Source organism: Panthera pardus, unplaced genomic scaffold (genome assembly GCF_024362965.1).
Source record: "Panthera pardus isolate Hobbes unplaced genomic scaffold, ASM2436296v1 HiC_scaffold_26, whole genome shotgun sequence".
In the NCBI taxonomy this organism is placed as follows: domain Eukaryota; kingdom Metazoa; phylum Chordata; class Mammalia; order Carnivora; family Felidae; genus Panthera; species Panthera pardus.
In genome coordinates this window covers 16,130,453-16,146,498 of record NW_026526832.1, presented here as the reverse complement: position 1 = coordinate 16,146,498, position 16,046 = coordinate 16,130,453, and the positions used below count along the sequence as shown (strand labels likewise).

General features: G+C 51.0%; 1 protein-coding gene across 4 annotated transcripts in view; it reads right to left on the bottom strand.

The window, feature by feature from the left end:
• GALNT14 (polypeptide N-acetylgalactosaminyltransferase 14) overlaps positions 1–16,046 on the bottom strand; it is a 208,624-nt gene that overhangs the window by 69,790 nt on the left and 122,788 nt on the right. For all 4 annotated transcript variants that reach the window (XM_019448203.2, XM_019448181.2, XM_019448165.2 and 1 more), the window contains exon 2: positions 6,619–6,788. In XM_019448203.2, the coding sequence (XP_019303748.1) occupies positions 6,619–6,788 (170 nt within the window). The remainder of the gene's footprint in view (positions 1–6,618; positions 6,789–16,046) is intronic.

The window sequence follows — 16,046 nt, the reverse complement described above, 5'->3', positions numbered from 1 at the left end:
CTCACCCCAGAGCAAACTCCCCACCCCAGGGGGATCCTCGCCCTGAGGATCCCACATCACACTCCACCTGCCTTGGATCAGCCCCAGTTCAGGCCAAGTTTGGTTTTGGACATTGCCTACCCTCCTCTGGGGCCGGGGGGCCGGGGGGCCGGGGGGGGGAGGGTGGCAGTGGTGGTCCCGTGCAACACTGCTGTCTGGCACAGTTCTGCTCAGTCCTACTTTGGTCCCCCTTCCTGTTGGCAGGAGCTCGGCTGACCCCGTACCAGCTAGGGCATCTCCGGGGGTTGCTGAGATGATGAGGAAGTGCTGAGACAAAAGCGAAGGCACCCCAATGTTGACTGGATTAACACTTTGCTACAATGCAGCCCCACGCTTCCCTTTCAGAGTTATTCTCCCCTCCATCATCCCCACTCCAAGGAAATTACGCTGACTCACACATAACACTGTGGCTCTTTCAACCAATCTCCTCGTCTTCACATATGTTGTTCCCTCAACCTGGGATGCCTGCTGCCCCCTACCTGTCACCCTCCATCCCAGCTTAAATACCATTTCCTCCGAAAAGCCTCCACCTCTCATCCACATGTAAATGCCTTCTCCTGGGTAGGCCGGCTTCATGCTGTTTTGACATTCTTACAGGAAAGCTCCTAAACTTGTATGGTTTGCTCCATGACCAAGACAGTAATAGCAACACCAAAACCAGAACAGGGTGGGAGATGGGCACGTGGGAATCAAGGACAGGAAGTCTGTGCATTAGCTCCAGAATCAAAAATATGGCCTCAGAGCAATCCACAGTTGAGTATCAGGAATCAGTCCCATGTGCATTTCCCCCATAGACCATGAGCTCCCTGGGAGTGGGGACCAACTTCTAGGGTAGAGCTTGGCATGTGGTTAGTGCTCAATGAATGGGTCAAATGGAAAAGAAAGGGAAAATGAATGGATGATTGAGAGGCATAATGTCAAAGCTGGAATGAGCTTAAACAAGGTGTGAGAACACATTAGCTAATCCGGTTTGTTCAGAGGAATTCTCATCAGCAAGTTTTCTTGACTGGTCCCCTTTCAAAGGCTGAGATGCTGCCTCTTCAGGAAATCCACCTGAAACTCACAGAGCAGGCAATGATGGAGGGACAGGGGCAGCAGGCAAGGACCCAGGGGACCAGGAGTGTAAGGAATCCTGGCCCAGAGGCACCTTCTATCTCTGCCTGTATGTCTTCTCTTCCACTCCTACCCTGGGGAGAACCCCTTCCTGCGCCCAGTATCCGGTACTCAAATTGCCACCCAGGGTAGCAGATACTGTTCTCCTGAAGAACCACTTCTAGGATATTCAGAAACTCCTTCTGCTACCACTCTCCAAGGCTCCCTGGGACTCCAGGATGCTCTGGAGTGAAGCACACTCAGAGCTACTATCCACAGGCTCACCAACTCCTATATTGAAAAATGGTGCACAGGAGGGATCAGAACGTAGCAGATGGGGAGAGCATGTTTGCAAAAGCTAAGTGGCTGTGATGGGTTTCCTCTCTCCTCCTCTCTGCCTCGATGTAGAATCACCAACTCTGTGCTAAGCTAGTGGAAGAGGCTTGACTCTGAGGGAATATGAACATTTTTTATGCTTAGCTGTTCCAGCCGTAACGATTTTTATCCTATTACTGCTAAGTGACGAGTACAAGGAGAGAAATGATGATGATCTTTGGCAGCCATTCCAACCGAGTAAATACAAGGAGGCGAGAAAGGCGATCCCAGACTGGGCCACTGCCCCTTCATTTCCCAGGATGAAAAGGAGCAAAGGAAAAATGTCTTCCTGGTGAGATGTATCGAAGTGTGGAATTTTCTCTCCAGGCAAGCGATGGGTATCCCACTGTTTGAACCATTTAGCACTGCACTGGACAAAGGCTGGGAGAGTATGCTGAGGGGAACAATCAAACCAGCCGGCCAGGAGGAGGTGACCTAATGAGGCTTCCCAGCTGTAACGCCTTGCAGCTCACGGCTCATGGGCACAGTCCACCCTGCCACCTGCTCCCTTGCAATCAAAGCAAACCCATAATAAGTATTGCTAGGCAACAGCAAAAATACACGTTTGCTTTATCAAAATATTTCCTCCCATCTTGAGGGGTGTGCCTCCGTTTAATGGCTTCTTGTCTGCCAGATGTTTTATGTGCTACTTGGATGATGGCAAATCCAGCTGTTACCACCAAAATGTGGTGACAGCGGGGTGGGGGGGGGGGAGGGAGGGACACCTGGAAAATGAGGACTATTTGTTGGACCAGTCAGTGCTTGATAAACAGGAGAGCTCCCCTGGGAGATCTTTGCAGGCTCACCCCAGCTAGCCGCTATCTCTTCCTTACACTGAAATAGTTACTCATGGCGCACTACCCCCACCCCGATAAAGGCAGCCACATCTTTATCCTCGTGACCCCGCAGGGCCTAGGAAGTGTCCTGGGAGTTAAGGCTCTTGTAGGCATTAACAAGATTTTGGGTCTCAGGGGGGAAATGTGGCAGTAAGTTGCTCCGATGCAAGCACAACTTTTGGGTTCCCACAGAGGCGGGTGGGAGAGGCGAGTGCATGTATGCGGATACATCTGGAAAGAGAAGACCAAGCATAGAAGAACGCACTTATGTACAACTGCAGTGACTTGTGCACTGATAAAGCTTCAAGGCCACCTAGTCTGAGTGCAATGAGAACACAAAGCCAAGAAAGGAGCAGGGATGTGCGAAAGGCCATTGCTGGTCACCTGGTCCCCACGCCTTTCACAGGCCCTGGACCAGGGATGGGGAAACTGAGCTATGGCCAAGACATGTCTAAAGGCTGATGATAGCATGTTTCAATCTCAAGACCGTGAAGACTGCATTAGGTTAAATGTGGGTGGGCATGGGAAGGTTAGGCTGTCAAACTCAAAGGGTGAATGAGCAAAGGATCCACTTGAAACCATAGTTACTCATTTTCTAAACTATCCTGGGTGTGGACATCACTCACTGGCACCCCCACGAAGCCCGGGAATGGGGAGCTCCAAGCCTGCCTGCTGGCCTTGGTCATTCCACTCTCCAGGGCAACCCGGCCATCTCCACAAAATACCCTGGGCTCCCTGGCTCAGAGGACCAAGAGAACAAGGTGACTGTTCCATCCTGTATGGGGAAATGAAGCCCCCAGCCTCTCTGGGGCTGCCTTCCCACGCTGCCCCACCACGACATCCTGGTCAGGGGTTCCACGCTGTCAGCGCATTTGGCTTTTACATAGGCCCAGCTGCCTGTTGGGTGAGAACTTCGGCAGCCTCGTCCTCCTCCCCCACCCCACCTGCTGCCCCCCTCAGTCTCACAGCATCTTTGGATTCCTGAGTGATGCCCCCCAGTGCCCGCCTCTCAGCAATGCTTGCTCTAATGCTCAGCTAATAGTTCTGTCTCAGGCGCTGTCCGCACGCATCCTATAAATCAGAATCCAATTACTGTGGTAAGAAAATTGGAAGCAAATTTAATAAGCTCAGGCCACTCCCCCATGCTGTTTCTTCACTCTTCTCTTTCCAGTAATGAGGGAAAATGCCTTTTTCCTTTCACTGAGTCTGTTCTCCTGTCCCCTCATCTAAAGCCCCCGAGCATGGAAGGAGTGGACGAAGGGGGCTTCTTCTTGGCCCTCTTTCCCTCTTTGCACATGAGGCAGATGGGAGGAAATAGTCAAGTGTCTCTGCAGGCTTAACCCCCCTCTCATTTGTTCAACAAATGTTTCTGGAAATCCTAGCCCACACCAGGCTCTGTAATAGGTGCTAGCAAAGATGGGTCTCCCAGAAGGCCAAAGGCCTTGTCCTGTTGCTGGGGCTGCTGATGCATGTTGATGTTTCCCTCTTGAGAAGTCAGCTAACAAGTGGGGCTGGCTTAACAGCAATGGCTCTCACTGCAACTTTGCCCCTCAGGAGACATCCAGCGATACCTGGAGACATTCTGAGTTGTCACACGTCGGGGCTGCTCCTGGCATCTAGTGGGTGGAAGCCAGAGATGCTTCCCACCTCCTACAATGCACAAGACAGCCCCCACAGCAAAGTATGATCCAGCCCCAAATGCCAGCCACTGATTGAGAATCCCTGGTCTATAGGATATTGGCCACCAGAGGCCACAACTGGTCAGAGCTGTGACAGGCAGGGCCCAAGAAGGGCCCCAGGCACTGCATCAGGATGAAGTCAAGATACAGGGAGGCTGGACTCACAGGATTAAGGGACTTAGCTGGGGGTTTTAACCTCCTGGACACAGGCTCCGTGGGAAGCAAGGGCTGGAAGTAGGAGATCCTGGAGACAGAAGGTCACCCCCCCAGTGGGGCCCATCCGAGGGAAGAACACTGGGCTTTGCTGGTAGTTGCCGGAATTCTCATTAGCACAAGAGTGATGTGGTCACAGGGTCAGCCCCATACCAGACTTAGCCTGGAGATGGCCTCTCCTGGTGCTAGCCTGGGGCTGTGCATACAGTTGGAGCTTAACACCCCTGCCATGGCGGCCGGGTCCCTTGTGCTGGCCTTCATTCCCAATCACTCATCCTCCCCCATCCCTGGCCCTCATTCCCAACCACCTGTCCTTCCCTCTTCCTGCTCTTTCAGATCAGGATCCACAAATCTGAAATTCTCTGCTCCCAGAACCCCAGCTCCCACAGGGCAAGTTTAGTGCCCTGAGGCAGACATATGGCTGATAGACTTTTCCCCTCTGTCTTCCCAAAGGGGACCTGGATTTCATTTAAATCCTCTCTCCTCCTCTTGCTGCCATGCCAGCAGATCACACTCACTTAACAAATGCAACACGCTGCAGCGGGCCCTGAACAGGACCCAGTAAACATGAGTCCTTGGCAATAGTCTCAGTTCTTCCCCCACAACCAACACATATGTCCGGCCTTGTAAACCGCTTTCATTTCTGCCTCTCAGATCGCAGACCAGGGTGAATGCACAAATTCATCCTATTCAACGCATCCCCTCGAACCTGTCTGGTCAGTGAACCCCCACCGCCTGCCCTCCTTCTGCAGGTTAGGGTACAGCTCTCACCTGGATGCATCTGCTCCTTTCCCGGCAGGAAGCATCCATTTGTCCTTCCAGAGGGTCTCGCCATCTGGACTCAGGACAAGGAGGGACCTGTCTGGAACCAGTGGGGCTTCTCAGCCTTCTGTGTTCTATTTGCTCTTCTCCTACGTGTAGTCTCTACTCAGGGAAATAAAATGATCTAATTTTTAAAGAAAATTATAGCAGGTATCAGGGAACATGATACGTGCTGGGGAATTTTAACAGCAATAATACAAGACTCTGACTTTAAGAAGCTTTCAGGACGGCAGCAGGGAGTGTTCGAGGCACAGCCGGTGCCCTGGATCTCTGTCGGTGGGGGTCTTCCTGCTGCTAAGGAAGAGTCTCGTGGGTACCATAAGAAGAGAGTTAAGTTTACAAACCCTCCAAGTTAGAAGCCACAGATACCTTATAGCTCATCGCTCTGGCTTTTATTTATGTGGGGCAACCAGGACTCCAGCTCTGTTTATGAATGACAGTCACTGACAAGGCCTGGTTGAGCTGCTCCATGGGAAACATGCTATGTAAGTCAAGGTTTCTGAGTTGTATGGCCTTGTTGGGGAAACTGAGTCTACCAGCCTTCACAGACTGCCAACTTAAGCACCACCAGACTGACCAGCCTCATAAGTCATGAAAATTCGTACTGCCCTGGTCATAAACCCGTGTCCACAAGTGGGTACCCACAGACCCGAACAAAGGTAGAAAGCTAAGAAGCTCATGCCAGCCATACAGCTTCTCAATTTAACCATGCCTTCAAGGCCCTCTACCCCCCACAGGCCAGTCTGCCATTTGAAGCTGGTGCAAAGTGAAATTCTTGCAGGAGACACAAACTCCTGTCCATGGGCCATTAGTGCAGCTGGGTCTCTCAGTTGTGGGCTAGGAGGCCAGCACAGGGGAGCTGGGATCGAGGCTGACCTGCTGATTCAGGCCTCATCAGGAAGCAAAGGGCCGCTTCGACTCCAAGAAGGATTGGTAATGAGGCAACGTGCCATCACAAAGGCTCTTCTTGTTTAGAAAGAACCTTCCTGCATTGTTCCAGGCCTGATCTCCGCAGCCCATCCGAAGGTGTGGCCTGACCAAGGACATGGCAGACTGGAGGCCGTGTGAACGGGCTGCTCTGAAGCAGACAGCAATGGCATGTAAAGAGGCCCCTCTGATTTTTCCATCTCACAGGACGAAGTGCGCCTGGGCTGTCAGAGGAAAGGACCTCCTCCAGCGACAGATGAGGCCACCAACCTGACTTCCCAGGGATCTGCCCATCCTGCCCTCCCTCTGTTTGAAAGCCAGGCCAGGCCGTGGGACTCTGCCAGGGACAACGGGCCCAGGCTACAGGGTCTTTAGTGCTCTGTGACTTTGCGCTGAGGAAGGCAAGGTGCAGGGGGCTCCCCCATTCTCCCTGCAGGCGCTTGGGGATGCCTGGCAGCAGTGAGCAGCACAGAGAGGGTAAACTACCACATCACAAAACTTCAGCATCCAGCCTGCCACGGACGGTTTGCCTGCCCCCATTGTTGGCATGGGCACCGCGCAAATCAAGCCTGCTGTGGCTCTGTCATGACCTCAGGGAAGGGCAGAGAGTAATAAGGGGGAAAACAGGGAAGTACCTCAAATGGCGAGTGTCCGGGACGGCCCGATTGCTGGAGATCCGCTCGCTTTCCCGCTGGTTGAAAGCATACAGCTTATAGGGATCGTCACCAATGCGCCACTTTTTGGCGTTCAGATACCGCCGCTCATCAAACTGGTCCCACGGGTCTTCCCAGTCAGTGTCCAAATTCTGTGTAGCACAAACGGGCAGTCCGTGAGAATGGCTCCCAGCCCTCCATCAGCCCTCTCTGTCAGCGCCCAACTGCAGAGAACGGAGTTTTCCTGGCACAGTCCAGCCCAAAGATGGGGCCAGAGGTAGGACGTTAGTAACACCCCCAGCAGCAATAACAGAGAACAACACAATGAAGACAGCTACCATTTGCTGAGTGCTATGTAGCAGGTGTTGTACGAGAACCTTTACCCACTTCTTATAGTAGTTCTAAGAGGTGGACAGTTCTCACATTCCCATTACATGGACAAGAAAACGGCCTGAATAAACTAAGTACCTTGCTCAGGATCCCACAGTTCGGAAGTGGCAGGGCTGGGACTTGGGTCCTAGAAGCCTGACCCCAGAGGCCAGCTCTCCAGGGTAATTTGAGAACACCTGGCTGAAAAGTACCAACACACAGCAGGTGCAAAATGAGTGTCATTCCCCCCTGTGCCACAGGAAGAGATGAGTAGTAGGCGCTCCATCTATAATGGTGTGCTACCCACCAGATGGACCCTGGCGTGTTCCTTTCTTCCTCCAACCCCAGACTCTGTGGTTATTTTTAAGAAGCATCAGTCCCTCACCGTACGTGGAGACAGCGCTTGAGAATGCAGAAGGTGGCTTCTGTACTCAGGATCTTGTTCCATCCTCCCTAAACTCTCTGTGCTGAGCTGGGAAGACACGTTTTCACAAGGCTTACAGGCTCGTCTGCACAGGTAGACGGTGGCAGAGGCCCAAAGCGGAGCGCAGTCTCCTGGGCCCTCCGGGGCCTCCACACAGCAGAGGAGGTGAGGAGATTTACACGGGGAGGGGACGGCTCCTGCCCAGAGCCAGGCCGCCTCGTCTGCCCTGCCCGCACCACCTCTGCAGCCACGCGGAGACTCTACACCCAGCCAGCAAGGTGCGGGCTTCTAGAGCCTCCACAAGCTGGATGCTTCCCTCGATGGCCACTGCCCAGTGGGTACTGACACCGTCACCTCTAGAGGAGAGCCACTGAGCCCTTTCAGGTTCGCCAAAGCAAAAAGCATTCTGTATCTCTGGAAAGAACCTATTGACCGGACTGTGCCCTGGAATGTGGGAGCTGGGGCTCTGGGGCTGGCATCATCACCAAGGATGAGATGCTCACTTATGTGTTTTGACCCTAGTTGCTGTGCAAGCGTATGAAAAGCTGCCTGGGTACTGTCCATCCCATCACCGACCAGGATGCCCTCCTGTACGTGGGGAGCCTGACAGGAAGGCCCCGGGGCAGGCTCCACACATGCTAGGGCAGGCGCCCCACCCACAGAAGGCAGCTCAGAGGGGTGGCTCGCCAGGGTACACATTTATCTCAGATACCACTTGATTTTATCTAGTAATCTCTCTCTCTCTCTCTCTTCCTGTTATCTCCTTTTGAAACAGCATTCTCCTGCTAATAGCACAGAATGAAGCTTAGGAAACCAGCGATTTTTATCCAATAATGGATCTTATTAATGTCTTGGGATACTGCTGCTATACAGGGGGTGGGGTGTGAGATCCTTGGCCTGTGCTGTGCAATGTCACAGCCTGACAGCTGTCACCCATGCTTGGGACATCACTACAGAGCCACCCTGACATCCTTCTCTGCAGAGAAGGGCCATGGGGCCCCACACCACCTCCCACTGGCTCATTCCCTGTTAGATTCTCTTCAGTTCTCTACACGGTAAGTTCCTACAGAGCTCTGTGCCACAGAGGGGAGATGCAGAGACAGAAGGCTGCAGAGGGGTTGCAAGGCCACAGAGAGACATGCACGAAGACACCCATGACACCTATGCCAGAGGGGTGAGGGAAATGGGGAGGGCTTCCTGGAAGAGGTAGCAAATGAATTAGTGCTTGAAAGAGGAGCGGACAGTTTGCTTTGCTTACGAGGAAATGGGAGGGGAGATAACAGGCATACTGAAAACCCAGATATATGGCAGGAAGACCCGGAGGAGGGGGAATCCGGTCAGGGAATGGCTAGCTCAGGGATGCGGAGGCCCAAAGCGGAAATTGCAAAGAGCACACGAGGGAAAGAAAGCTCTGAAACACAGCTGGGTCTGTATGAAGCGGGTCCAACAGAAAGGTCTCTGGCCACATGTGCAGGAAGAAGTGGAGGGAAGAGACTGCCATAAGGAGCCCAGTTGGCAGGGGACCTCAGTAATCCAAGCTGGTGGGAAGGGAAGCCTGAACTGGGGCAGTGCTGGGGCATGGCTGGAAAGCTCCATGAAGCAGTTGGAGGGGCAGGCCCTGTGGAGAGGCACCGCGGCTGGAGAAAGGGCAGGTAAACACCCCTTGGCCTCATCCCCTACTCTCTATTCACACCAGACCAGGCCCAGGACCAAGAGGGCATAAGACTGGGTTGTTTGCTCCGCCCGGCGATCACCACCCTCTGGGCAGCAAAGCATCTCTGACGTCCCCTCCAGGATCTGCCTCCTTGGGGTTGGTGCCATGGGAACTCAGCTGGGATTCTGGCCCCCAGAAAGCCTAGAGCCAGAGTAACAGCCTGGCTGGCGAGGGAAAGTGTCTGAACAACCAGTCAGAGGCATCCTTGGAGGGGACTGCTCCTTCCCATGGTCATATGTACAGAGCCGGTTCACACTTTGCTGCCCTGGGATCCACTCTGGGGGTGGGGGGGAACTCTCTGCACCAGGAGCTTGGTTTTCCTATAATGATATCTGGATGTATTAAATAATAGCGAGCCTGTGTTTAAAATACTAACACTACCATCTGAATAGCAATTTCTATTTTACAAGGCAGCTTGCACATATTGGCCCAGAACGCATGCACACACAACCCCATCTGGACAGGGAGGGATGGGTATAGAGAGGCTAGCTGGCTGGCTTGCCCAAGCTTGATGGCAAAGGGACTGGTGACTGAATCCTTCCTAGAACCTCCCAACACCTCGGTCTGTTCTGTCTTACCATGGAAACAAGCCAGGGGTATCTCCTCTGCTGAGAGTGAGTGGGCAGAGAAACCACCCCCCCTTGAGGAGTGAGGTGGGGGGGCAGACCCAAAGGAAGGGCCAGCCACTCTTTCCCTGCCTGCCCCCATATCAAAGTGGCTGTAGCCCTCCCAGGATTTTTGAAGGGTCCCAGACTCCACCAGATATTTCCGGAACTAACTTGGAGTTGGTTTCCAAGCTCTTCAATGCATGAGTCCCCCTGCTCAGTCTCTGCGAGTCCAGAGTGCAGCACACGGTATCCAGGTTTTGGATTCCTTGCTTTTTGGCTCATGTGACCATCTGGGACAGTGCCTGAACACACACTTTAACCTCCGCAAACTTTCCTATTACAGGAAGAGATACTGCTCTCTTAAACAAGAACACACACGAGCCCCTACGAGACCCCACTCCAGGACCGTGTCCCCTCCTGTGTGGCCCTCACCACCATCCAGCCGCCCCGCTGCCCCCCAGAAAGTTCACACTTGACTTTCTGACCAGAATTTACTCAGTCTGGAGAGTGTGTGTGTTTCTAATGGTAAGCACGATGCCACACACAGAAAACAAAAGACAATCTTTTCTATAGAATATACCTGATTAAGTCAGCCAAACCCAGCTTAAATAATTTGGCACCAAAGACGAAAGCTCAGAAGAACATCCAAGTGGCTTCATTTCTTTCCTCCCACCATGCTTTCATGAGACACCCCCAACCCCCTTACCTCCGTCCATCCCTGGCCTGCTCCTTCTGTTCTACTTTTACACTGATTATTTTGCACTAATACTATTAGAGCTGATTATGTGGCTATTATTTTCCACTAATGCTCTTGTCTCCTCTCCTTTCCCAAGCTACCAGTTCACTTGTTACCCTAAGTTTCTTCCTTTTCGCCATCAGAACGTCTCTATCACTTGATGAGGCCTCTGTCCCATTCTGAACTGTGCTGATTATTATAAAACCTCTCAAACTTACCCTATGACAAAAGGACTAACATTCTGGGGGGACCCCTATCACGTGTCATTTACATCTAATCCTCACAATCACAGATGCCAATTTGACCATTCCCATTTTACAACTGGGGAAACCAAGGCAGAGACAGATTCAGTGACTTGCCCAATGTCACATGGGTAGTATGTTCTAGAGCCAGGATTTGAACCCCTGTAGCCTGGCTCCAGCTCCTATGCTCCCAGCTATTAGGTGACACTGCCTTATCATAGCCTCACTGCCATCTTCTTGGGTCATCTTCAAAGACTATGTGTGTGTTTCCCATCATTTTTCTCAGCCAACTTCTTTCTCTGCATGGGGATCTTCCTCCCTCAAAGGGTCTCTGTGCCCCCTTCACCATCACCCCACCCGTCTATCACTCTCCTTTCTGGGCACCTAGTCTCCGCCCAGCCATGGCAGGAAGGGTACAATTCTGCAGGCAGATTCCTATGGGAAGGTTGGAATATGCTAGGCTAACACATGGGAGATCAGAATTGAAAATAATGATATAACTTATTATTTAAAGATGAGATCATTCATCTATCCATCCAATGTTTGAAACTCCAGCATAACATTCCATTGCCCAGTGGACGTCCCTCCTGGGTCCAGACAGGGACACAGAGGTCCCAAGTAGCTCACTCCAAGCTTCAAAGGACTCCAACTTCTAGAAGTTTCCTTCTAATATTGAACCAGAATCTGTCTCCTGGCATTATCTCCCTTCTGGGTCTGTTTTTTCCCCCAGGCTATTTGATACAACTTGAATCTTTCTCATACCTTTTGGATATTTAGCTATATCTACTGCGTCTTCTAGGGCTTAACCCCTGGTACCATCATCATAGTGTCAAAAATGGACACAGAGGAGTGCAAAACATATAATAAAGGGTCCAGGAGAACAAGACCAACTAAAAAGTTTGATAGGGTTCATCGAAGAATTCAAACACTCTGGAAACCTTTCCATACATGTAGTAAGAGAAGAGGAAACACTGCTCACAATGGAGTAACTTTTCTTTTAAAAAAAAAAAAATTTTTTTTAACATTTATTCACTTTAGAGACAGAGAGAGACAGAGCATGAATGGGGGAAGGTCAGAGAGAGAGGAAGACACAGAATCTGAAACAGGCTCCAGGGTCTGAGCTGTCAGCACAGAGCCCGACGTGGGGCTCGAACTCACGGACCGCGAGATCATGACCTGAGCCGAAGTCGGTCGCCCAACTGACTGAGCCACCCAGGCACCCCTAACTTTTCTATCCAGGTTTGCTACATGGGAGCTGTTCTGTGAAAATGCTGTACCTATGGTAATGTCTGCCATTTATCAGAAAACCAAAATTAATCCCACAGCCCCCCTGTCAGAACCTTAGAGGGAAGCAGTGAATGAGGGGTGCCCCAAATTATTTCTAATTCACACAGACCTAACATACAATGACAACTGTATTCCCAATTTCCAAATGAGGAAATTGAGGCCCGGAGGATAAATGGTCTGCCCAAGTTCGCATAGCTGAGAGGTGTCTATGTCAAAGCCGGTAGACCCGGGCCGGGTTCCAAGCTCACTACGGACACTGAAGTTCCCACCTTCACATGTGGACAGCCTCGGTTTCCCAGCACCAAGGCGAGTGTCCCTGCATTCCGCCCCTGGAGGTTTCTGCTTCCCGCACCTCAGCAGACCAGACACTCACGGGGGCCTTCATACAACCAGATCCTGCATCAATGACAACAAACTGTGTTTTAAAAGTGTATTTCTGGGCTTTCTATAAGGAAAATCTTCCATATGAGAGGCGGGGTGAGGCCAGGGGAATATACAGGGTGTTGAAACTAGAGTTGGGAGTTGAATGGGAAGCAGACCAAATGTGACGCTGCCCTGAGGGTAAAGGTCATTGAGAAAGTAAACCTTGACCCCCAAAATGGAGAAACTGAAGCCACATCTTCCACAGTTAAGGCCAGGAAGAAGGACTAAGTGGTCCCAGATCAGTTGTAGCCCCGGCTCCCAGCAGAAGCAAATGTAATCCTATTTAGAGAAAAGCATCTCCAATTTAGGTCCCCAGGATTCCCACAAAGCTCATCAAAAGGTGAAATCACAACAGAAGAGCAGACACACAGGGAAACAAGTCACTGTTAGTGAGAGTTAGTGGAAACTATAAACAACAGATTTAGATCTTCCAAAGACTTCAGATGTAAGAGTTGGGGATACAAAATAAAGCAGAACTGTAGATAAAATGGTTAAAAAATGGAATAAAAAAAATGAGCCAAGAACAAAAGCTCATTGAAAAAGAACCGAGCATAACTTTTAGAAAGAAGAAAGTATAATAACGACTGAAGGGCAATATCAAACAGGCCAAAGAGAAACGTTTCTCATTAGCTGCAAAGCTTTTTTGCTGGAATGCTGCACCTCCCTTACCCCCGTGAAGCAGGCAGGCCAGTCGTGTTGTTCCCATTTCACAGATGAGAAAACAGGCTCAAAGAAACAAAGGAGCCTGCTTAAGACCACATGGATTGGGAGTTCACTACGAACACTCGAACCCAGGGCTGTTGGCTTCAAAGCTTGTGTTCCCTCAACATCACCAGGACATGTTTTTCATCAATCCAGGACATGTTTTACCCCCTTGCTGAGCAGTCCTTAAAAATGGAGGAGTATCTGGTCACCCCAGCACTGTTCTAATGTCCACCCAGCTGGGGACTGACCTTATTTTTCCAGCAACCAGTCCAGAGAGTGAAGAGGACAGAACAATCTCTAAGTCCTGCCTAGAGTGAATCGTCTGGGAAAGGAAGGACCCTGGGAACAGACTCCTCCCGGTGTGCAGGACAAACCCCAAGAAAGAAGGAAGGGCCAGCCGGCCCTCCACTCACTGGGGCTCATGGCAAGGGAAAGAGCTGGAAAATCCTTTTCCCTCATTTAGGGACAGCACATCAATTATGGATTATTAGATAAGATCTTCATTTTAATATTTCCACCATGTATTATCACCTCTTCCTCTCACTGGAATTCTGTCTTGGGAGTTATTTAACTGATGTGCAGAAATCTAAATTTAATTTATTATGATCTAACTCACTTTAGAAGCCAAATTACCCTGCACTGGAGAAGGATCAAGTCAATATCCCACTTGGCTTTCTATTTATCTTCTGCAGGGTTTTCTCTCCTCTTCAGGATTCATTTTATCTCGGGTGCCAGTAATAAATTTAAATTTTCCTGTGAATTAGGCAATTGCTCCTTCAATGTTGGAGTTTAATGGTTAGTATTAATTACACGAAAGTCACTCCTTAAGGAATGTGATAGATGGAATGGACATATAATAGAGGGGGAAAGGGCTATTTCTCGGATCAAATGAGGTAGCATGTAATCAGCAGGAATGAGTTTACTCTTGTATTCTAGGTCTTTCCATTTCTTCCCCAATTTCCTTTCACAACTCACACCCTCCCTCCCCCTCCACCATAGAGCCAGGTGATTAGAAAATGAATCTGCTGGGAGCTGCTTGCTGTGACTTCTCGGAGCCCCTGGAGGGCCTGCCAGCCTGGATGCCAAGCCTAGAACCCTCTCTAATGCTGGCTTCTTTCTCCATCTGCTTCCAATTACCCTCACCAAACCTCTGACAGCAAGAACCGCCACTGCCCAGCTCTCTCCTCCCTGCCACTGTCCCAACATCCACATGCCGCCTGTATCCCAACTGCACACCACATGCAAATACGACTTTGTAGCAGGCTTCGAGCTTTCTGGAAGCAGAGAAGTTCTGATAATTATTTTAATTGCCTAGAAACTCCAACTGAGAAATATAATATGATTAATGGAATGGACAGAAGCCCGGCTTTTGTTTCTGGAATAGAACAAAGGAAACGCACACAATTTGGACTGTATATGGAGATTAATTTGCTTACTAATTAGCACGAGAGGGAGGTACCAGGGAAGTGTAAGTCTGCGTGGCCGGGGAAGAAGGGCTGGCTTCCCCGCAGGTGCCTGGGTACGTGAGCATTCATGCTGATGTGTCTGCTTCCTTCCTACCCAGAGTCCTATAAATTCGAAACCCAGAGACCCTTTACGTGGACAGGCATCCCAAATTGCTTATCGCTTGCTAAAAGAATACTCCCAATTGTTGGTGGGCATGAGGCCAGAGAGAGAGCCGGCCCTACTCACATGCATTTCTGCATCCTCTCCTGCGGGTTCAAAGACTGCAGCAGTAAGCCAGGACTGGAACACCAAAAGCCTCCCCCCTTCCAGGTCTGGAATCCAGAGAGCAAGAGATCGGGGAGGGGAGATAGCCAGGGACCCCCGCGGGGCTCAGGAGAAAGAGGATTTGGTGGACTGCACAGTGGCACAGGCAGATGGATTTGTCTGCCACCAGGAGGCCGATGCTGGAGGACAGCATGCACGAAGAGATGCAACCAGTGCCCAGGGGAGACTAAGCAAAGCATCTGGATGTGGGACGAGAAGAGCTGGAAATGGGCTTAGGAAAGGAAGCCTCCGGCTGGACACAGCAGGACGCTGCAGCACACTGTCTCTGGCGTGGACCGCTGAGCCATCTTGGGCGCATGGTCACCTCATCAGACCGAGGGTGGGTCTGCAAGGGCAATGCTGTAGCCATCTTCCAACGTGGCCACAGGGGCCTCCGGCAGGACTGAGATGGGGCCTTGAGGTCAGAGCCTCACCCTATGGGAAGCAATTTCTAGAAGGAACTAATAAAGCACTACAAACAAGATTCGGATTTCTCAGGGACAGAAGAAATCTCTTTCCCAAAGTCCGGCTCCTCTCCCCTCCTTTGCCTGAACAGGGCTGGGAAATATCTTCAGGCATCATCACGAGGCCCTTTTGCCTCAAGGAACACTTACGGAGCCAAGCAATTTTCAAGGGGCCCTACTGAACCTAAGCATCTAGCAGGGGTCACAAACGAACGTGCCTTCAGGGTCACTGAGAACAGAAATGCCAGTGGATACCTTGTAAGTACCTCAAAACACCTGCCTACTCACACTCCTTAAAACTACCCTTTGGGTGAGGCAAAATATGCCTATGGGCTGAATTTGGCCTGAAGGCCATCAAACCGTGACCCTGGGGCAGGAATGGAATAAAAGGAAAAGGGTAAAGATAAAGGAGGGAAGGATGACTTAAAGGGAATAGCACTCACATTACCGGTTCTGTTCTTGTGACTTCTTTTCCCCTTCCAGGGGCCCCTTGTACATCTCAACCCAACTCCCCTGGTCAGATCTGCAGCTGCAAGAGTGTCCATGTGTGGGAAGGTGGCACACACCTTGGGCAGAGAAGGGGTGCACCGCACCAGGGAGGATCCTGTAATCTTCCACGGTTCCTTCGATGTCATAAAGAGAACGCAAGTCAGGAAAGCTGGATCCCG